At 37.1% G+C, this 24,270-nt stretch overlaps 1 protein-coding gene across 7 annotated transcripts in view; it reads left to right on the forward strand.

Moving 5' to 3' along the window:
- Nucleotides 1-24,270, forward strand: part of pde4cb (phosphodiesterase 4C, cAMP-specific b) — a 65,758-nt gene that overhangs the window by 16,216 nt on the left and 25,272 nt on the right. Inside the window, exon 1 of one of the 7 annotated variants that reach the window (XM_060877770.1) lies at nucleotides 13,474-13,882. The exons of 4 other annotated variants lie outside the window; for them this stretch is intronic. In XM_060877770.1, the coding sequence (XP_060733753.1) occupies nucleotides 13,671-13,882 (212 nt within the window). In that variant the 5' untranslated portion in view covers nucleotides 13,474-13,670. Of the gene's footprint in view, nucleotides 1-13,473; nucleotides 13,883-17,963; nucleotides 18,732-24,270 lie in introns of those variants that run through there. 2 more of the 7 variants (XM_060877792.1, XM_060877822.1) reach the window with 2 other exon arrangements.

The raw sequence follows: 24,270 nt of genomic DNA on the forward strand, positions 1-24,270 counted from the left end.
CAAACTGAAATGGCATCAATCTCCAGTTTCCTATCTACTGCACGCTGTGTTTGTTTCTTATCTGTGTCGTGAGAATGAAAGAAGCCATAAAGCATGTGACATGCTATGAATATTATATCATTATTTTATTAATAATACAAATTTGTATTGTAATGTCGTTGGGCAGTTGTATGTTACCTGCTTTTAAACATGATCACCTGATCAAAAAATGAGAGAGATTATGTTTAGATGTTTTGAGTTGTTGGCCTTTATTATGTTGTGTACAGCCAGATCTGATTACATTACGAACATACACAAAGTCTAACAGACTCTTAGCTGTATCTCTATAATCAACCATCTCCCATTAGGTTGTGTGAGCAAGTGGGAATTTGACACTTTATCAACACCTGAATCATGCTTAATTCTGCGATCTACTTTCAGTACTTTTAGAATAGTCAAAGGCCACTTTATTGTAAATCTGGAAGATACAATATTGTACTGGCTGCTTGGAGACAGAAAATGCAGAAGAAGCATCTCTTACCAGTGTTTCAGATTGTTACTGATATAAGTTGCAATGAAGATAATCATCTGAACATTTAATAATCTGATCATCCCCCAAACCCCAGAACTGCAAAACATTTCCTTTTCCTCTTCTGCGTTATGTACTGTAACATATCAGCCATTGCTCTGTATTTGAAAAGATACTTCTCACCTTTTTTTTGTTTTGTTGTTGTGTGAGCTAGTGGGAATTTGACACTTTATCAACACCTGAATCATGCTTAACCCTTGTATGATGTTCGTATTTTTGTTACTCAGCCAGTGTTCGTGGGTCTGGTGGACCCACCGAATTTTTGGGTTTTTAATTCAACACAATCAAAAATTTTATGTTAAAATACTCTACAGATGTTTACTTCATCCCAATTACAAGCAATATAAACAGCATATATGGTTAATATTTGCCCTTTACCTACATTTTTTAATTAAAGTGCTACTCTTTTTTGTTGTTTTTTTGATAAAATGTAATAAAAAAAGAAAATCAAATTTAATCAAGTTATGAGTGGGAAAAAATCAACAAATTTACAAGGAAGAAAAGTTTTTCAAAACTATTGATGTTTATGAATATGGGTCCCACAGACCCGAACAACATACAAGGGTTAATCTCCAGCCCTAACATCAATATCAATAGCAATATCATCATGTAATATTGAAAACCCTGAGCATGTGCATGCCGAGATTTGAGCCAGTAAACTTTAAACTTAGGCTGGATATGATTGTGTCTTTTTGTTCTTCGAGCATCAGAGATGTTTTTTCCCTAACAGCGTTTTTTTTGTTACAGGTATATGCATAACTATGATGTTCGTTGCATACAGTATATCATATAATCATTTCAGTAAAAAGAAAAGACAAGCCATCATTTGAAGCTAATCTTCTATGCTAATTTTCAGGATATCAAAAAGAACATTATTATCTTCAGCAACCTGGATTGATATTTTTGTTGAATCTGACTGTAGGCCTTTGGGTTTATTTCTGTTACTGTCTCACTTTCACAGCATGTGCGATAATCGGAATACATGTCATGTAGATTAGATGCATATGAGGGTAATTTTGGGTGTGTAAATAAGGGCTAAAGAATGAGAGTTTGTTTTCAAGCAGTTGAAGCAGATTCATATTTTGCTCTCGAGTACTGTCATGTTGTGAATGAGCGTTAATGCGAAGGTGGGAATACAGGCGTTTGTACAGATTCCTCAAGCGTACTGAGAGGAAATGGCTTTATCGCAGACCCCAGTCACACTTCATTAACAGCTAGACCATATATTATCATGATGTCTCTTTTAACCTTTAATGGATCTCACCTTCTTTTTAATAACTTTATCCAACTCTGAGCCAACTATATTAAATCTCATAGATGTGGATTGTTAATTAAACTTTTATATAATGGTTACAGAGGAACTTTTTTATTTGGCTTTTTTTTTTTAGGTCTTTCTTACATGCTCAAGCAGGATTTGTTCCACTTTCAGCTTAATCCTGCTTCTCAGGGCACAAAAGGTTTTGAAACATGACTGATGAACTTTACACAATCTCACATTTCCAGCATTTCACAAAGCCACACTATGAGAGATGTTTGTGTGTTAGTACAGTGTACCTCAGTATTCAGTATATATAAAGAAAATCTTTTGTACATTTCATATTTCTAAATGAATAATGTAAGGCAACATTCTCTTCCTTCATTCCATTTGGTGCATTCTTTAATGTTCCCCACGTTCTTAGCTCACGCACATGAGCTCGTCTTTTGTTTATCTGTGCAAAACATTCAACAGACTGAGAGAACATTTTGCTCTGTAAACAAGCACAGTCATTCTTATTAGTTTTCTACACTGCTGTTCTTTATTCATTTATTTTTATGATTTGGGATAAATGAAGTAGTTTCCACAGCTTTAAAAACAAAGTCATAAGCGCAGGTTACACTCCAGCTTACACTCACTGGTCAATTTATTAGGAACAATAGGTTCTCTAGTCACAGAACATGCTTGAGATCACATTTTTCCCCATGATGACTGATTTGAATATTGATATAAACTAAAGCTTTTGACCTATTTGCATAATTTTATGCATTGAACGTTTGTGCTGCTACATGATTAGCTGATTGAATAGTTCCATGAATGGGTGTTCAGGTTTTCCTATTAAGGGGTCAGTATAAATAAATAAACACCCCAAATTATATATGCATCCTTATTCTTACCAATATTGTTTTATTATGCATTCAGGTCTATGATCTACTTTCAACACTTTTATGACGTTGCCCAGAGGCTTTCACATGAATCATTCACGTCTTTCCTTCCATAAAAAGTATTTTCTGCACCTGAGCCATAATAGAATAATCAAAGGCCACTTTATTGTAAATCTGGAAGATACAATATTGTACTGGCTGCTTGGAGACAGAAAATACAGAAGAAGCATCTCTTACCAGTGTTTCAGATTGTTACTGATATAAGCTGCAATGAAGATAATCATCTGAACATTTTCACCACACACACCCCCCCACTCAAGTACTGCAAAACATTTCCTTTTCCTCTTCTGCATTATGTAACATATCAGCCATTGCCTTGTATTTGAAAAGATACTTCTCATCTTTTTTTTGTTGTTGTTTTACAGACTCTCTGATAAACAGCCAAGACTAGAATGGCAGAATTGGTTGCATAATCATCCATTACTGTTCGGCTTAATAACTGATCAAGCTTATTTAATGGGCCAGCTGCACCCTGCTATCAAACGATCAGCTTGCCACTTCATCTTTCTTACCACATACATCATACAGCTTGTCCTACTACCTCCTATTATCTTTTAGAATGTGTATATTCTATAATCCTATAATCTTTTCTTGCATGTGATGGACTGTTGTGATGGACATTTATAAATCATGACGGGACTTAGAACCTGAGATGACACTGAGTGAATACTGTTTTGAACTGCGTTTGATCTGACAAATGAAGTTTGTGTGTTATTCTATGTGGGTAAATAAGACTTACCCGAGTCATATCAGCTACTGTATGTGTTTGATGATGTTTTAGTGTAGATTACTCTGGGCTTACTATTCACTCTGTGGTTTAACACCAAATGGTACATGTGCATTTTGTGGACTTTTTAAAACTTATTAAATGCACATATGGAAATCTTAGGGACCACAGAATTGTAGTCGGTGTTATTGTAGTGTTTCGGTATGGTTATGGTAGTAGTAGTAGTAGTAGTAGTCAGTTGTAATGGTTGTCTTAGTTGTAGTAGTGGTTGCAGTACTAGTAAAGGTTGTCATATTAGTAGTGTTGTAGTGAGGATGTAGTGTGTCTTATCTGAAGGGTTTGAGAGCAGTTGATTGACAAATGACTCTTTAACAAGATCTAAATCTTTGACAAAATGATCAGAAACAGAGGCTTATGCATTGGACACTTCCTTTCAGGCAAATCTATAATTTTAAATCCCATGTAGTGCATTTATACAGGAATATGGACCCCTTGAGGATCTGGCTAAACCATGAGTAATGCACAAGCTTATTACACTGAAATCGTTCCCTCTATCAGGAAGAAACATATATATGTAATATTATGATATTTTTAAATTATTAAATCGATTGCTTCCTGATAAGCAATTATGAGAACTAGAAATCTGATGTCCTTGCTATTATACTTTGTAATCCATCTTGATTGGTGGCAGTTGACACTGTACAAGCATAACCACATGGTGCAGACAGGAATATGGATAGCAAATTGTCTCGGATGTCTCCCAGAGCCTCTGGGAACAGGCAGATATAATGAATCAACAGCATGCCAGACATCCTGCTTAGTGAAGGAATAGCCCAGGAGGCTTATATAAAGCACCGGCTAGCGGCAATCCAAACTCAAATTAGCCGTATTTGTCAAACCGATAGCGACTTGTAGCTAGTGGTGAATTTTGATTTCCAAGGGCATGACGTGAACGTTTCCTCAGTATCACTGTAGTATAAAACAACATATTCTTTGCTCTCAGTCTTGCGCTTTGAGGAATATAGCAGAGAAACTAACGCCTCTCACCTTTTCATGGCTTGTAAATGAGCTTGAAATTCCATGGTGGGTTTGACGATGCCTTGAAGGTGTAGTGTCCTGGTGTGATACTGATGATTAGATGCTTTCTCACTTTCTTCACCTAAAGATCTGTGCTGAAATACAGTAACGTATGTGTACCTGGGTAACGTATGAAGAAACAAAGAATATAGCAGTGTTGGAGTTTACACAGCTGGAAATATTCACCATTACAATATTTTGTCAGCATTTCTGGTATACCTGGTACTTGATATAGAATTTAGAATATATATACTTATTATATATATATACTTCTATTATATATTATATATTAATACTTATACTTATATTATATTAATATATTATATATATAATATATTATTATATTTCACAAAGCCACATTATGAGAGATGTTAACTGTATAACTGTATAGTTTTTACATCGTACAATATATCCTGTGTGTGTGTGTGTGTGTGTGTGTGTGTGTGTGTGCCCATGGTGCTACCTGCCTTGTGCCTTGATATCCCGGGATAGACTCCAGGTTCCCTGTGACCCTGTGCAGGATAAACAGTACATAAAATAGATGGATGGATGCATAATACATACACAAATATGGCTCATTTTATTTCCTTATATTTTGTCAATATTTAGTAGGAAAAGGGGATTTTACTTAGCTGTGTGTAGGTTCTTGGATAAATGAAACTCAGCCTGAGGAAAGAGGTAGGAAATAACTACATTTGTAAATAGATTAAACATTTAGGTTGGTATTTAACATATGCATGTTAAGGGCAATATTTAGATTCACTTCATATTCAAGCACCAATATCACTCAAATACATTTTGTATATTAACTTATTTTGCTGTCTTTTTTATGCACTTGCTCTTAAGGTTTTAAATTGTTTGCCTTTGTGTTTTAAAATGTAATTAAACTCCACATGGTTAGATACAAAATATATCTGACAATGATATTGAATCTTTTTTCATCGGCGTGTTGGAAGATGTATTCTATATTAACTATATTATTTTCTTTTTATTTATTTATATAGGAATACTTCGATTTCTTTAAAATACTCTTTTCCATTTAGTGATGCTTTTGTGTTTGATTTCCTTTATAAGCTCTGATCAGTGTTTGATCCAAGCCTGTACAGTATGCTTGAGTAGCGTAGATAGCAGACATAGCAGTTTGACCCTTAAGAGCAATAAAGGATGAGATGAGATGAGGTGAGACGAGATTTACCTTTATTAATCCCCTTAAGGGGAAATACAAGTACCAGCACAAATAAGAGGAGTAATATCAAAGAAAACCCATACTCCAAGAAATAAGGTAAAATTAAAAAAAGCTTGGCTTAGTGGTTAGCATGTTCGCCTCACACCTCTAGGGTCGGGGTTCGATTCCCGCCTCCACCTTGTGTGTGTGGAGTTTGCATGTTCTCCCCGTGCCTCGGGGGTTTCCTCTGGGTACTCCGGTTTCCTCCCCTGGTCCAAAGACATGCATGGTAGGTTGATTGGCATCTCTGGAAAAATTGTCCCTAGTGTGTGAGTGCGTGAGTGAATGTGAGTGTGTGTGTGTGTGTGCCCTGCGATGGGTTGGCACTCCGTCCAGGGTGTATCCTGCCTTGATGCCCGATGACGCCTGAGATAGGCACAGGCTCCCCGTGACCCAATGTAGTTTGGATAAGCGGTAGAAGATGAATGAATGAATGAATGAATGAATAAAAAAAGCTTCAGTATTTTAGTAATATCATGTCTAGCACTGTACTTCAAAGTATGTCTTACAAACTGAGATACTGAAAAACGTAACATTTCACTTGATATCTATTTTGGTAGACTGGAAGCTTGTCAAACTGTAATGTTTACTCATAGTAGAGACCTCCCTCTGATGTTTTGTTCTTTTCTGACCCTTTTACCTGTAGAGGTGATAGGAATCACCTGTATTCCTTCTTATGTGCATGCATGTCAGTTCCTAAGTGAAGAAGTGACTGTATGGCGTAGTATCTGATATAAATACGAGTTCTGTTGAACAGTATTGAACAGTAATCACTCACAATCTCCAGAGTCATCTGTGACCTGCTGGCATGTGAATACATGCTATGTGATTCTTGAGAAGTGTCCTAACATGCACAATGGGGCCAGACTGGGGGTTTCCTCCATTTTCGCTTCCCATTATCCCTGTCAAGCTTTGGCTCATTTTTCACACTGTTATATCTCGACACTTCTGCTCTCTCTGTTCCCCAGACTCATCAGTGCTGAAGAGAACAGCACATGTTTCAGAAACTGGAAACCAGGGTATCTAAAATGACCATAGTCACATCCATGTATTCCATCAATCTCATGGCAGATGGTTTCAGACACTATCATGTTTGCTGCTCTGTTCCAGGAAGTCTGTTTTAGTTATCTACCTGGAACTAAACCAAACACAAAGACACACCTCTCAGAGACAGGGGCACAAGTTCCAACTTGCTAGAGATGCAACCATTTACTCATGAAATGGGTTCCTCTGTGGGTGGTGTCCCAATGGAGACAGACAGACAGACAGACAGACAGACAGAGAGCATGGATACCTGCCTCATAAGCATGGGCGTAAATCCCGGGGAGTGTCCCCCCCCAAAAAAAATATCGCACTCTCTATTGTGAATAATATATGTATGTATACCTAAATAATTGTGTAAGTAGAAAAAAACAAACGCAAAAAATGCATTTAGAAACAGTTCAGTTCCCCCTCCCCTTCCTCACAGTGGTTTGACCCACTGCCTGCTTTCCCAGTTCATCTCACCTACTCTGCACACACGAGTCAGGTGTGTGGCTGCGGCTCAATTCATGTTGAACTGTATTGTAGGGTATATATATATATATATATATATATATATATATATATATATATATATATATATATATATATATATATATATGTAGGGTATTTTATTCACTTTAAATAAAGCGATTCTCTTTAATGTAGTTGATGCAGACTCATTCATAAATTAGTTGCGTCAAAAATGCTGATTAACGATGTAATATCCAATGGATCTGCTATATTAGTGATTAATATATTACTTATCTAGTTGACGTTAACTTGTTTACAATAGCTTGTTGTATAGTGCACTGCAACTAACACGATGAAGCCGTTTCCCATGCATTGTTTGATTTGGGACGAAGTGGCATAATGTTAACATTAACGGCCACAATTAGCATATTGTTTAGCTGTGCATTTACTAAACGAGCACTGTGCTACGTCCGAACTGACCCCACTGTATTTTTTTGTAGAATCAATTTCTATTGTTATTAAGTGTCTTAATTAATTTTAAATACAATTTTAAACCTTTTTTTATTTCCTTGTTTTTATTGTTGTGATTATTTTTTTATGATAGTTTTTTAAGATAGTTAGTTAGTAACCAGATAGTTTCTTTATGTAAAGCACTTTGAATTACCATTGACTGTTTTGTTTGTGTCCCCTTCAAAAATTGCTCATGAGAAATTTAATATTTATTGTCCCCCCCCTACTGTTAAATGAAATTTACACCCATGCTCATACTGTAAGATGAGCAGAACTCATCAGGCAACAGGAAAGCAAAGCATTTAACCCTGATGATAAAGTACAAGTAGTTAGTCATGAATTCTGTTAAATATCACACTACCTGGAAAAATGTAAAACATCTGTTTCTGATAGTTTATTTTAGATCAATCACTGCACCACAGGTAGAGAAGCACAATTAATAAGGAAAGATATCTGTCTTTGTGCTTAAGAGTCTATTAATTGGTCACGCTCACATTCTAATCGCACTTTATCCCTTTATTAAAGTCTAAGCGGACTTCCAGCATGAAGTAGTTAAGCCTATAGATATTGCAATCATCAAGATCCTAATGTTTTTTTTTTACACTTCTAATGTTAGAAAATGGGTAGCTTGCTTTAAGATGCTTCCTTTAAAAAACATAACTGAACATTTTTGCTTCTGTGAATAATTCTAAGGTAAAAATGACGTACAAGACTTTAATGTGATCCAACACTTGCAGAGAGTTTGTATTCTTACAGGTGTTTGAGTATCTGGTACAATAATCACATAAAATATACAGTAGGCAACCTTTTCAAAACATCTTTATTCAAAAAAAAGAGACCCATCTTTCCTTGTATATGTCTTCCAAGGTGTTGTTGTTGTGTATCCACTATGATGAGTAATGTGTCATTTGTCCCCTCACAGCGGCACTGTTTGACTTCGGTCAACACGATGTTCTTTAGAGATACTGACATGCTGTTTGTGAAACCAGGGCTTGAGATGGATTGATTAGAAGCTTTGCTCGCAGCAGCAAATTTGTCATGGCACAGTTTTATGTCTGATTTATTTTTCAGCCTCTGCCTACATGGGGAGAGATGCAATGGGTTTAGAGGTACACAAGCTTTCTCAAAAGCATTAAATATTAAACGATTTAACCTACATCTCTCACAAGGGGGCAGTGTTTTCCAATAATATTGGAAAATATTGCCCCAAATTTGTTTTTCATTCTTGCAATGAAACAATAATATATTTGAAATGATTGTAAATGTCCATATGTCTCAGACATAGCACCTGTAATAACAGTTTAGTTATGTCCTCAATTTATAAAGGCCAAATCTTTTGGATGAAATGAATAAACTGCATTCATGACACAGTTTTCCTGTAGTGTTAGCAGACACAAAAAGAGCCATTCACTTCCTTCTAGGTCTTTGAAGCATATCCTGAGGCCACTGAAGGTCACTGAGTATCAGGATCTCTTCTTTTTTACCTTAAATAAATATCTCTCTGGTTGCCAAGGCAATTTAACAGGCAGGAAAACAGCGCAGATTTCACCATAGTCAGGGATGCTGTACTGGTGTGCTAGTTACTGTAGATAATAAGACTCATACACCGAAGTATGAAGAAACAATACTCATACATTGGTGCTCATCTGAAAAGCAATGCAAACCTGAATGTTTTAACTTTAACAAATCTCTTTTCTTCCAGCTCACTGATGTTGTATGGATTTCATTGCTGCTAAAGAATTATTAGGATTATGTATTACAGAGATGGACAGGTTAAACCTGAGAAAACAGAAAGAAATGCTGAAACTTTCCAGTGAACTGGTGCAGCGAACTATAGCTCAGTTTACCATGTACATCCGTAGTGTGAAACCTGGGACTGATAATGACTGAACCTCTGTCATTGTGATGAATAGTGAATAAAAGGCTCTCCACAGAGAATGTGTTTCTACAGCAATGGCCTTGAGAATCCTGGTTCAGGCTACTGAACTGTTGTATTTGCTGCACTAACCAGTCAGACAGAGTTCTCTGTTGCTTCACTACTCTGTTCATAGTACACATTTATTTTGGTTACGTAATGTGAAAAGACAGAAGGAGTCAAGAGGACATTGCTAATTATGTGGTTTGGAATTTATACCAAATCCTGAATTGGCAGGAAAAATGGGCCTGGACCTCAATAAAGGGATAAGATGTAATTCATTTTAGAAATGTATTATAAGATGGGGGGCACGGTGGCTTAGTGGTTAGCACGTTCGCCTCACACCTCCAGGGTTGGGGGTTCGATTCCCGCCTCCACCTTGTGTGTGTGGAGTTTGCATGTTCTCCCCATGCCTCGGGGGTTTCCTCCGGGTACTCCGGTTTCCTCCCCCGGTCCAAAGACATGCATGGTAGGTTGATTGGCATCTCTGGAAAATTGTCCGTAGTGTGTGAGTGCGTGAGTGAATGAGTGTGTGTGTGCCCTGTGATGGGTTGGCACTCCGTCCAGTGTGTATCCTGCCTTGATGCCCGATGACGCCTGAGATAGGCACAGGCTCCCCGTGACCCGAGGTAGTTCGGATAAGCGGTAGAAAATGAATGAATGAATGAATGTATTATAAGATATATTGCAGGAATGATTTGTGTTTCTATCTAAGTTTCCATATCAGAGGTTTCCACATAAAATACCTTTAGGAAGCTAAGAACTAACCCACAAAATGAAATAAATTAACAGCAATCATGTATTACAACATTACATAAAATTGTCATCAAACCTAAATGAAATGTGTGACATGGTTATGTAGTGAGTGCAGACATTGTTAATCAAATTAAATTTCCTAGAAATTCTGAAAAATGGATTTGGATTATAATTATACTTTTTTGAAAACAAAGGCTTCAGTGAACCATGAAATTGAAAATGCTGAACCTCTTATCTCTTTAGACAGTAAAGTGTTAATAGTGCCCAAAATAATATTTGTTCCCTAATGTAAGGTGTGTGTGTTTGTGTGTGCCTGTGTGTGTGTGTGTGTGTGTGTGCGCGCACGCATGTGTGTGTGTGTGTGTGTGTGTCTCACTGCCAAGACAGAGAGCTGGTGTAAGTGTACGCTTTATGTAAGGCTGGGAATATTCTCTGGGAGCCCCATCTGCTGGTTGGATTTGGCAGGCATTCACATGACAGCTGTGTATGAATAGGTACAGAGGTCTGCAAATTTTTGATTGCCACAGTGTACCTTGAGTTATTTATGTTAATTAAAAACATTTATAACAAGTTCAGAAAAAAAAACAGTCAATCTCAAAACACACAATGTGGTACTATAAGTACTATAAGTAATATAAGTAATATAAGTCATGGTGTTTGAAATATTTAGTACAGTATTAGCATGTAATGTGGAATGGGGCCCAGATATTTGCACTTTACTCTGAGGGTATAATTATCTTCTTAGGTTTTCTCAATATGACAGAAGTCTTTTAAGAATTAAAAATAAATTCTGTATGTCAGTATGTCGTAATATTGAGTAACTATTTAAGAGCAAAATATCTCATTTGCTTTATATATTATTATTATTATATATTATGGCACTTTTACTGACTATTTAAAATAACGCACAGGGAATACATTTTAATCAAGTTTGTTTATTTTCCATACTTTTGCATGTTGAATATTTCTATTACCCACACCTGTATGTTCCATGTGTTGAAATATGTAACCTGAGTGTTCTGTTGTGCAACACGTCAGAAACGTCTGACCACTATAGCACGCTAGACAAAACATAGCTAAATAAATATACACACCAAGGCAAGCAAAATCACCAAAAACACAATGCTTTCCCATAAGTCACTATTGGACCATCAGGAGCACCCTACAAGGATTCCTTCAACAATGATTCATGTGTTCCTTATAATATAATATTAAATTGGCTCTCTTTACATTTTAATTTACTATCTGAAGGATCCTGTCTGTCATTCTGTCGTCACACCTCTTTCGTGTCTAAAGCTGAATTGTGATGAACCTTGGCATCGATCATCAGGGTGACTCACAAATCATCTAAGGAATTAACTCAAGAATTATATTTTCAAAAAAAATAAATTCTATAGCTTTAACATATACGATGGGCTCCAGAATTATTGCCCCTAACGAGAATGAGCAAAAATGTTATCCTGCGTAATTAACTTAAGCATGATTTTCTACTTCCAAATTTAAATGACAAAATTATTACAATTAACATTTACTGAATGTTTCATGATTACTCTGTATTGTTTGAATTACATTCTTAATAAGTGATATTTATATCACATATTTTCAATAGGGGGGCACGGTGGCTTAGTGGTTAGCACGTTCGCTTCGTTGTGGGTTTGATTCCCATCTCCGCCTTGTGTGTGTGGAGTTTGCATGTTCTCCCCGTGCCTCGGGGGTTTCCTCCGGGTACTCCGGTTTCCTCCCCGGTCCAAAGACATGCATGGTAGGTTGATTGGCATCTCTGGAAAATTGTCCGTAGTGTGTGATTGCGTGAGTGAATGAGAGTGTGTGTGTGCCCTGCGATGGGTTGGCACTTCGTCCAGGGTGTATCCTGCCTTGATGCCCAATGACGCCTGAGATAGGCACAGGCTCCCCGTGACCCGAGAAGTTCGGATAAGCGGTAGAAAATGAATGAATGAATGAATTTTCAATAGGGTTTATGATTTTATGAATATTACAACTGCTGGCAAAAATGCACCATCTGTTTATTTTCTGAGAATGCTCTTTGGCAATGAATGAGAAAAGGAATTTCTGTGTTTGTAACCTTGTCTTTATACTTCAGGGAAACCGGAAATGTTCCAAAGCTGAGATAAATCTAGTGTAATAATATAATAATATCATTTTACAAGGATAGCAGTTTGTTCATTTGTATTGTCAATGTCCCTTGGAGGTTCCTGTAAATAGCTGCATATATTACTATCATTTAAGATCCATCATGGAATTGATCATTTTTACGAAATGTGCCGCTGTATAGTGCAACGAACTTGTGTTATTTGCTTTCCTACTGACCGGTATCTAGACTATACACCTATTCGCATAGTGTATAATTTACTATATAAGGCTTACTATTATAAAGAATAGGAATGGGGACAATGTAACTATAGTGTAGTTGTAAACAAATAAATAACATAGGATGTTAGAAAAACAGCATCTTATAGTAAAATACTTGAGGAAGGCCTCATACATCACTCCATTATGACTCCACAGCTGCTTTTTACTTTCTTTTTTTTCCACTCTCATATGACTGCGTGTCTGTTGCTAGCACTCTGGCAAGGCAGACCATAGTCTGGGAGAAAGTGTGTGTTGTGGCCTAAGACATGCCAGCAGTTTGGAAAGTTCAGTTCTACAGGCCCTTCAGAAATGGGGGAGATGGTGGTTAATGTTTATATACACACAGGCTGAGAAAGGAAATGATTCCCTTTTACTTCAACCATGCAGTCCTTTGTGGGCTTCCAGGCCAAGCCACCCCTTCATCTTGTCCACCATCTCTCCTCCCTAATTTTCTCCAACCACAGCCTCCCAACTCATGCAGCCTAACCTCCCAGTAATTTATCTGGCCATATTTAGGCATGGGGGAGGGAGTGAACTCTTCTAATGTAAATAGCACCAGGAATGGATGGTAGGCAATGAGCTACATTCGTGTGTGTGTGTGTATGTGGGTGTCTGTCATAACTACTCAGCAGCTCCTGTGAGTTAGGTGAGACCATCCTGAATCTGACATGGGATCTCTGGAGAACAACTAAATTCCTGTTTGACACTTTGTCAAGCTCTCATGGAGCTTGTGCAGGCTTCCTGGAGTTTCTGAGGATAAGATCAGGGAAAATCTTGGATATCCATCGGGTTTAGTTCAGTCTGGAGGAGATCAAAGAAACTAGGTACCATGAGTAGGACACAAGAAGAAGACAGCCCTGTAATCACAGCCCAGGCTATCAAGCTGAAACCGAGATCCTCAGGAGGTTCACCGTGCGAATCCCCGAACACAAAACTGTCTCCACGCAACTCTCCACGCAACTCGCCTGTGCTCTTCAGGAAACTTCTGATGAACCGCAGCATTGTCCTCCAGAGACGCTTCACTCTAGCCTATACACCCAGGTATTGTCTCTTACCAAACTTTTGCCCTCTGAGCAGACGTTCTTCACATGAAAGATCCGCAGCATGGTCATCTTATTCAGATGATTTGAAATATGTAGGGCCTTTGTTGCGATCAGCGTCACATTGCCGGTCCTCTTCTGCATATCATGCAGCTTTGAGCATCACGAGGAAGCTTGCAGGCACAAGACTCTGTGGTGTTGCTTAGGTATTCTGCTGGTAAAAGCAGAAGACGTGTTTCTGCAGCAAGCCATTATATGGAGCAAAGAAAAGAGTCTTTTGTTTTGTGTTTGGTTCAGACCTTTTCTTCTGCCTCAGGTGTTAGAGTTCAGTGTTCACTAGGGACACTCTGTTTTGCCCATCTCATCTGGATCTGGATCTGAAGAAAAAAAGATCTACCCAAGCTTTCATGAAGTCTTACTTATCCTCTCATATTAATATTATATGAGAGGATATATAATATGCGCTATTCAAGGATATATAATATGAGCTATTCAAAATAGTAAGAGTTTTTAGTGAATTAAACAGGCAATATCATCAAGCATTGGCAGTGGCAGTGTTTTTTTAAAGCCTCAATTAAAAGGCTTTTTTTTAGGAAACTTTCAATAAACAAATGATAAATGCATTTGAGATACTTGAGTACAATTTTACAGACGTGTCTCTACTCCTCATATAAACATTTCCATTGCTCAGATGCTATTAAACAGTTTCCACGGAATCTTACATAAAAGGTGTTTTTTTTTCCACCGAGGTCATGACCGTCAGATTGTCCAGAATATAATATGGAAATCTATAATGGAATTAATTGAGGGTGAAAAAATGTCTTTATATCCAATATAAATATATGCCATAGTAAGAAACAACAGGATCAGTCATTGTGCAGATCCTTTTTCCTCATTAAGTTTAACATCAGTATCTGATATCATCTCTGATTTAGCTGATTTTAGCTCTTAAATCTTTTTCACACAAATCAACTCCACACTATTTACATACTTATGTACAAGTGTTCTCATTAGTCATCAGAATCAGGGACAAAATATCTGAAGGGAAAAAGATTTAGAGGAATGCCGTTCATTGTTGCATTGAGCATTCCAGCTGCTAGAACGTATTCTAAACTGTTCACAGGACCAAAATAGATTAAGAACAATGATATTTTAGTTGTGAATTAACAGAATGGAAGTGGATGATGAACATCATTTGAAGGTGAACCATTTGTGGTATGATTCTCCTATTAACTGTACATGAAGGAGAAGTAATGGAAAGGTTTCTTTAAACTGGAAGATCCGTGTATTAAAAGTATAACTATAGATTACTGGAGATACTGAAGGAAGAGCTGGAGATATTACAAGACAAGGCTAAAAGCTAATTTCTGTCCATAGCTTAATAGTGATAAGATGTTCATGAAAAAAGCTATTTTATCCATTAAAGGGAATAAGGGTTTATTAAATTGACTGGTTTATTCAAATTATCTGGTCATGGCTCAACCTTGAAATTAATTTTCACTGTGTTTTTTGACTAAAATTAAAACACAATATAAAATGTTTATTCATATAAATCACACAAAACACCATAAAAATGTGCCAAGTCTGATAAACAGGACAACTCCAGAGTAGCATGTTTCCTCTTAGCTGCCATTTTCACTGATAAGCTCTAGTATCAGAAAAAGATAGAGAGCATTTGCTTCTTCAGTGGAAACTCAAAGAGTGCCAGCTATCAAGATAAACATGACTGCGGGAATGCTAGATGTTCCTTTTTAGCAGTTGGCTACTTTCTTCTTTTGTCATATATATATATAGAAAAGTTTCTGTAGGAAGAGTCAATGTCACTCTTCTGAGCAAAGCTACAAATCCACCAAGTTTCACCAATCCACAAGCTGACTCGTGCATAATGGAGGAGCTATAGTCCATAAACAAGTCAGCATACAGTGCCTTTCAGGAGATCATGATTCTGCATATTCTGCAATCAGGCAAACTAAGTATTCTGATATGCAGGATGGATATCCTGAGCAGCTCACCATTTTTCAGAATGACGTCAGATTTTTTGCAGATCAAGGCCAAGACACATCATGTGATATCACAACACTTATTCAGACCTGAGTACAGCTATCATAGAAACTTCTTACTTACTGTATGTGCCTTCACTGGTACAAGGTTTAAAAGTAGAATGCATGTTTTTTTAACCTGTTTATTTTAGTCTCTGTGAGTTAGCTGTTACTATAGAAACGATAAGGTATCCAAACCAGCACTTCTGGAAATTTGTAATTTGTCTTGAACTTTTGTCAGAACCGTATAGAAACTTAATAAACACTCTGATGATTCAGACACAAAAAACTCAACACAAAGTTCTCAATTCTTTAAAATGACTTGATTCATTTTCAATGATAATAATAAACCAAGCTCACGAAAATTCATACAAACTCAAAGGATCTGTTTGGATTAGGAAGTCAGATAAAGAAATGAATTCCACCACTACTGCAACTTTAACCGTATTAACTTTTCCAGTGAACTGAATGATGTACATTATTTGACATAAGCGTATAATTATAGACACTTCCTGATTTCTAATATCAGTTAACTTTCACTTTGTACTTTCTTTAAATTACTTTATCTTTAATGGTGGACATGTAAACACAAGACCAATACTTATTAATATCTTAATGTCATTTCCTCTGTATTTTCCCACAGATCATTATTATTTAAAAAACAAAATCCTTTCTGTTTTGAGTAAATTCTTCCCCTCCTAAAGAGTTTCCTTTCTAACTGTACGTGTGTCGTACGTGTGCCGTACGTGTGCGTGCGTCTATCTGGCTTAGTCACTTCTTACGATGTGTATATGTCGCCTTGTTTAATGAGGAATTTTTGGAATCCAGTTCAGATAAACGACAAAGCGCAGTTTTTTAATCTCCTGTTTCACTGACAAACCAACCTACAGTTTAGTTAAACTCAAAACCTAAAGGTATTTTCCTATGAACAGGATGATGTAGAGGTGGGTGAGAAATTCCATTGGAACAAGTAAGATGGAGGTCAGATCAGAGCTGGAATGTGCAATCCTCTCAGTTAGCACACATAATTCATGCTTTTTGGCACTAGTTCTTATTCAGATCTCCATTGTGCCTGGAAATTTCTTAACAGTTTTACTTTTGTGTAACAATCACCCACAAAAAGAGCCAGTTTTTGTTTTAAAATTCTGCACCCCAGGTACCAAATTCTTGGTCAAAGGCAGCAATGTCCGAGATAGTGAATAAGTAACATATCAACTGGCCAAACATATAAATTATCTTTAGTTTTAAATCCTTGAAAGGAAACCGTGTGGTTCTGGTCTGTAGGTTATGCTAGCCAAAATTCATAGAGCTATCACATTTCATCAACCACTGCCATTAGCTAGCTGAGCGAGCTCGACTAGCTCGCCAGATCATTTTGTTTTATAAAATGAACACGGTGTTAAACTTAAGATGTCACTTCAATGGTCACTAGATTCGATGCTCGCTTGCTGTGTTAAATATATCGAAGTGCAACTACAGCTTACAGGTAACACTCAGGATATGAATTAGCTTGAGCTAGCCAGCTACTGAAACAGCAATAGCATGTTGGCTCATTTTTCTTGCCAGGTAACTTAAACTTTCCTTTATAAAAGATGAAAAAGGGAAATATAAATCATTTGTAAAGTAATTACTCCAGTAGGGTTTTACCAAATGACTTATTTACTCTTACTTGTATAGTTTTTTAGGACTTCATTTACAGTTATTGCTACTGTACAGTAGAGTACAGTACTATAGAACAATATTAATTATGTCAGTCAAAGGTGTGTATGTGTGTGTGTGTGTGTGTGTGTGTGTGTGTGTGTGTGGTTGTCTGGGTGATTGAATTCGCTGTTTTTTGTGGGGGTTTGCGGGCAGATGGGTGGGTGTTTGTGTGTGTGCATGTGTGTGAGTGTTTTGCTATTGCCTCATGGGGATGTAACATGCTTCAGTGTGTTAAGCTGGGCCAGTGTAGGCAGGCAAAGAGGAGACACCCAGTGCTGGCTCCGACAAGTCAGAACTCACATATACACACACACGCTCACACACACGCTCACAGACACAATGTGACAGTGCACCGCGCTTTAGGCTTAAACTGTTTCTTCCGTTTAGTGACTCTCAAATATGTGCAACTGGTCATGGACAAAAAGAAAAGAGAGAGAGATTGTCGCCTTTTGTCATTCCTATTATATAATCCTAAGCCTTTGCTGTTTTCCAACTTTGGATACACAGCCTGAACAAAACAAATATGGAAATTTAGCAGGACCTCGTACCCCTAGCGGACGTCTCCTGGGATCACGCAATTCTCTGTGCTGAGGAACAAGGTCGACGCTCCATAAAACTCATTTTGTATTTTCGTCCCATCACTTTCACATGCTTTGGGGGGAAAAAGGAAAAGGATTGTTGACAAGTTTGTGACGCTCGGATGCGAACAGTTCTGTGTTGAGAAAGTTCCTGGTCAGGACTAAGAGACGATGTAAACCTTTTCCTGGATTTGGAGTTGACTTGTGTTTTTTAGAATACATCATGAACAACTTGGAGCACAACTGAATGTTCAGCTGAAGCACTGAGAGTCATTCGGCTGGACTCGGACACACTACCTGACTGAATCTTGACCTCGTGCTTCTCTTGGATCATCCAAACAGTTTTGGCGGGGCTTCACAATGTGTGCCTTGATCAGAGGAACACTACAGAGTGCACGCCTGTAATCTCTTGGTAATTAAACTCTCCGTGTGGCCATCTGAAAGTTGGAATGATGCACAAAGACCTTCGCTTATTCCGTAAAAGTTCTCTGTTTAACTTCGGCTCTGGACGAAGAAGACACTCCTGCATTGGGTATGCTTTTTTTTTGCGGTTGTGTTCTGTCATCACGGTTATTTGTATTGTTATTTCTAAGAGCTTTACACTGGCATGATCGTTTTAAACCTTTTCTTTCATTTTGATCTCTTTGATCTTGATAAATGGACAAACGTGTGAAATCTCATGACAAGATACACTGTGTTTATGGTTCTGTTCGTTTTCCCTTGTGAGTGAATGAACCGCTTTACAATATGAAGTAAGTGGAAGTGTGTCACAGGGAAAATCCACTGTCTCCTTCGATTATTGCGGTTTTATTTACATGTCCTTCTAATGTTTTTATTTTTTTCCCTTTTGAATTGCTGATCCATTTGACCTATTTCCATCCAACTGTAAAACCTTGCTGATAATCAGCTCACAGTTTGTTTGCTTTGTCTGCAAGTGTGCCTACTGCTGTATGGGCTGTGTGAGATGGAGATCAATGCTAGGCTGCTGTCAGCGCCTTTGGCGTTAGCGCCTATGGGTCGGGGGCTGTTTTGGGGGGAGGGTTTGCTGAGGATAATGACATACACACCACGGTCCCACTGTCAGCCTGGCACAGCCGAGAATGCAGTGATGTCAGATTCAGAGAAAACATCCTATGTGCTTGTGCTATTTTGACACAAAGCACAGTTTTGTCCTCGTTGTGCCTAGTTTTAAGTTCCCGTGGTGCCACAGATACTCGGAAAATACATGCAAAATGTATGCAAAAATCATGCAGAAAAAAACATTTGTATAGGCATGAGGAGGAAATGTTTTCTTTTCTGGGCCTTGTATAAGAATATTTTCACAAAGTGACAAATGTTTTGTCAAAAATAGCTGCATTTTTCCCCCTTAATTTTCAATCAGTGTATAAAGGGTTTGAGTATTTCCTCAAAGTCTTTATAAAGTTGACTTTAATTACATCAGAATACAAAAATGTTAAATGCCCAGAGCTGGGGAACATCTGCACTATTCTTGTTAAGAATACGGGTAAGTCAAAGTATCAAAAATACGTACGTTCAAGATCAAATGTTTAGTGGCTCCAACATAGCACAATAGTGAGATGAGTGGAGATCGCAGGTAAGAGCCATAGCCATCTACAGCCACAAGGATGGGGGTATGTTAAATAAAATCTAGTAATAAATATAACGAGAATAAAGCTCTCTGGTGTTTATAACAAATTATAATCAAACCCTCTAGTGTCACCCAAATGAGGTTCCTTTTGAGTCTGGTTCCTCTCAAGGTTTCTTCCTCTTCCATCTAAGGGAGTTTATCCTTGGCACAGTCACCTCACATACCTCAGGCTTGTTCATTGTGGATAAATACAAACACATTTAAATATAAGTCTAATAGAAATCTTGAACTTTTGAATAATGTTGACTGATGAATAATGAACTTTTTGTACTATATTTCTTACGTTCGGTAAAGCAGCTTTGAGACAATGGCCATTGTTAAAAGCGCTATACAAATAAAACTGAATAGAATTTTAATGAAATTGGATGGTGTTACCATCTCCTGTAACATTTCTCTACCTGGTTAACAGCAGCTGCGAGTTTTTTTTTACCTTGTTACAGTTCCAGTTGATAAAAAGCTCTCAACGCCTAGCTTCATGTTTACCTACTTGTCGTATCTCAAACCTATCCATTTCATATCAAATCACATCAGCTATCAAGCCATTTCACAGAGACTTTAATCAATTAGTCAGTTTATTTCTTAGAATGGGAGAACGTTACTATGTTTGCTATGCCAGATGTGACTGTATACAACCAGAACATGGCCTGAAGCATCCTTTGAAGTTTAACACCTGAGATCTGAAATGTACTTTGAATGTAGTGCTGACAGGTTGAAGAGGACACCCCGTCTCTGTTACTTCAGAAGTAAAACAGGCAAATGTAATAATAAACTGGCCAAACCCAGCTGGGTTATTCTTAGATGTGGCCTTTTTTAGAGAAAGGCAGACCCACTCACTCTCTCCAGATCCCATTTCCTTCTCTAATCCCCTCCAGATGTGCTGATGTCACAGATTCAAATGCATCAAAGTGTATCGACTTGCGCACCATGAGCCTCTGAGTTAATTACCCGGCCCAGGAGAGGACAGTGATTCCTTTAAAGTTGCCACACAACTACAGAGGCGTTGAGGCAGCAAACAGGGAAGTAAATAATAATTATTATGGATCATTGTTCATGCTTAAAGTTTGGAAATTATGGCTTATAAGGCTTGGACATGAATAAAGAGCTCATAAGGGTTCAGATATATTTTTGAACAAACTGTTCAGAGAATAGTTTCAAGGTCTTGGTTTGAATTCCCACAGTGATTCACGTCATCATTGTGGCCCAAGAGAATGTGAAGGAGAGAGAGAAAGAGAGAGAGAGAGAGAATCAAGTTGAGAGATAGGAGTCAGTCGAGAGATAGCAGCTTGAGCTTTGTAGCGCTCTGTTGTCTCACTGATTCACTCTGTCCTTATAAAGATCTTTGCTGCATGGTTACTGTTCCATCAGATAAAAACAATCCTGAACATTAGGTTCCACTTTATTTGGATAGTCCCCAGTGTATTCTCTACAGACAGATGTTCATGTCGTTAACAAATTAAAAGGAGAATTTACAAGGCTTGACTAATGGAAATGATGAGTTCTGAAATTCAATCAAGATCAGCATTATAATGATGTACTGATTGTTTTAAGCTTAGACACTGTATAAAAGTGGTTATTTGAGTTACTGTAGACTTTCTATCAGCTTGTAATTACTCCAGATAATCAGATTATATCTTTATTCTCAAAGTGCTCAATCATGCCCAGACATACACCCTGTTCTTCTTCTCTTTCTACCTCTTCTTATCCGGAGTTGTTTCTTGCCAAATGTTAGTCTGTCAATTCTACTACATTCACAATGGTTAACTGAGTTTTGTTTGTTTTGTTTGTACATGCTTGCAATATCTTCTTCCTATACAGTAGTCCTGCCCGGGCAGTTACTAAGGATGAATGAATGAATGCTGTAAGTCTTTGTTACATGAAATATGGTCATCATATCTGACCCAATGTACAGCCATATCGGTAAGGCAAATTATTAGTGGAACACATCAGTAATGCTACAGAATTCATAAGGCTCTAAAAGTATCAGATATGTTGCATTCCCACATTTTCTCTCCCAGCAGTGATTATCGTGCATTGTATTTACATTTACAGCATTTGCCAGACAGCCTTATCCAGAGCGACTTATATTTTATATCATATTTATATAACAACTGGGGGTTAAGGGCATTGCTCAGGGTGCCAACAGTGGCAGCTTGGTGGACCTGGGATTTGAGCTCACAACCTACTGCTTAGTAGTCCAACACCTTAACCACTAGGCTAGCTGAAGTAGAAGAGGACAAGCTATTGCTCTGTTACTCCTGAAGTACAACACTACAACCTGCATTATGTGTTTAAGAGACCACAGTGTTACTACTATAGATAGGTAGATTGCATTCCAGCTTGCAAATAATGAATTACTACAGAACATGCTGATTCATCTGAGAGTTCATACACGAACACGAATGCATGCTTCTTCATACTTAATGTGTACTAGGGGAAACAGAGGCAATTAATAAAATGATAACAGAGTGTGTGACTGGTCCCAAAATATCATCCAGTGTCTGGAACAGTTCCCAGAGTGCAGGCAGCAGTGTGATTACAGTGTCTGCCTGCGTCAATGCTCCATCCTGGGTCACCGCATGGTTGACCTCCCAATTGATCCCTAATGAACAAATCCATTGCACGTTATATTTATTCTGCTCTCTCTTTCTCTCGCTCGCTTGCTGTCTCTCTCTTTCTCTCTCTGACTCTCTCTCTCTCATATGGTTATTATCACATACATACAGCATGTACTTTACATACAGTACTTTCACTAGCACAAAACCAATAATAGACTGTTATAGTTATAATGCAGACAGCATGAAAGCTGTATCCATAAATATTTAACTGACATTAAAGTGTTTAATAACAACTCTAATGGAAAGGTATTGGTTTGTTTTTTGGAGTATGATTTTATGGCCTGAGAATGGTTTGTCTTTTTTACTGACCCCTTCTGTTCGAATTGTGAACTCTGATACCTACAATAGAAATTGCTGGAGATTTTATAATGAGTTTTTATATATTTTTTTATTTTATACTAGAGTATTCAGACATGCCTATTAATAGTTTTGAGATGGTAAATTAACTGCAATACAGCATTTAACTAGTAAGAGAAAACAAAAGAAGAAAAAAAATCTTGCATCTGTTTAGCAAGTCACGGTCAGATGAGGGAAGGATTTTCATTCTCTCATCACACTGAAGATATCATGAGAACTAAATATATATATACTATATATATGTTGTAGGACATGAATCCTAGTTACACATATAACCCAAATTAAATCCAGTTTTGTATACTGCAAAATGTAGTGTAGAATTCAAGGGGGTCAATAATTATGAAAGCCACTGTAATCTAATCAGGGACAACTTTAACATATCACATGTTCCAGTATGTAAGTTTTGAAGTTTGTCTTTATTTTAGGAGATTTTCGTCTCTCGTGTTATCTACTCAGCCTTAATTGCTGACTGTCTTTGTTATACTTTATATTAGTGATATTTCTCACCATGATTCCAAAAGTATCTTTGAAAAAAACAAAAAAAAAAAATGAATTAGTTATTGTTGGATAATAAATTATAAAGAAAAATCAGAAAACGTGCTTACAGATGTATTTATCCCCATGGTTGCAAAGCTATTAAATAAATTACATTTTATAATGTAATGATGTGCACTGGATTTTTCTTTTTCCACTTTATTTGGAAACCGGTTTGACCGAATAAAAGTAATACATAATAATGCACTTTACATATTTTGCTTACAGGAAGCCTTGTGTATGAGGAAAACCAAGCACAGCATTTCAACAGATGTGTGTGCATTTTGTTTGTTGTAGTTTGCAGAATTGTAGAGAAAATGCTTTCTGCACTGAAGCTCCTGCTTTTTATAGAAACCTAGATATATCTATGTCACATATACAGGAAGTGACAAAACTCTGGACAGGAATTTTGGCCTAAAGAGAACATTTTGTAGGTGTAGGTGCCTTTTTGTTTGAGAAATCAAGAAATGAACACTTTCTAAAATAATATTTTCACCCTCTTGAGCAATTCAGGGGTATGTTGTTCATGTTGTCAGTCATTCAGCGTTATTTTTTTTTTCACTTTTAACATTTATTATCCCTGGTCTTAATAGCTTTTGATGAAATTGCATACTTTGAGTTGCTGTATTTTTATGGTATATGTTTCAGAGATTTCATGTGCCGTGTCTTAAATGTGACTTGATTAAATCAGTGACTTAATCAGAAAAGTATCAGTGTTTATGAGGAATATTGCAGCACAATTGTAATTTAGTTTTCTGAAAGAATTCATAAATTGTTTTGGTTTTTTAATTATATGGCTAAATTATGGGTAAAATTATGGGTATTTTCTATTTCGGAAGATTACTCAAAATTATTATTATGAAATTATATTTTTAAGTATGCTGACTATAATATATTTATAATTATATATATATATA

This window comes from Tachysurus vachellii, chromosome 1, assembly GCF_030014155.1.
Source record: "Tachysurus vachellii isolate PV-2020 chromosome 1, HZAU_Pvac_v1, whole genome shotgun sequence".
Lineage (NCBI taxonomy): Eukaryota > Metazoa > Chordata > Actinopteri > Siluriformes > Bagridae > Tachysurus > Tachysurus vachellii.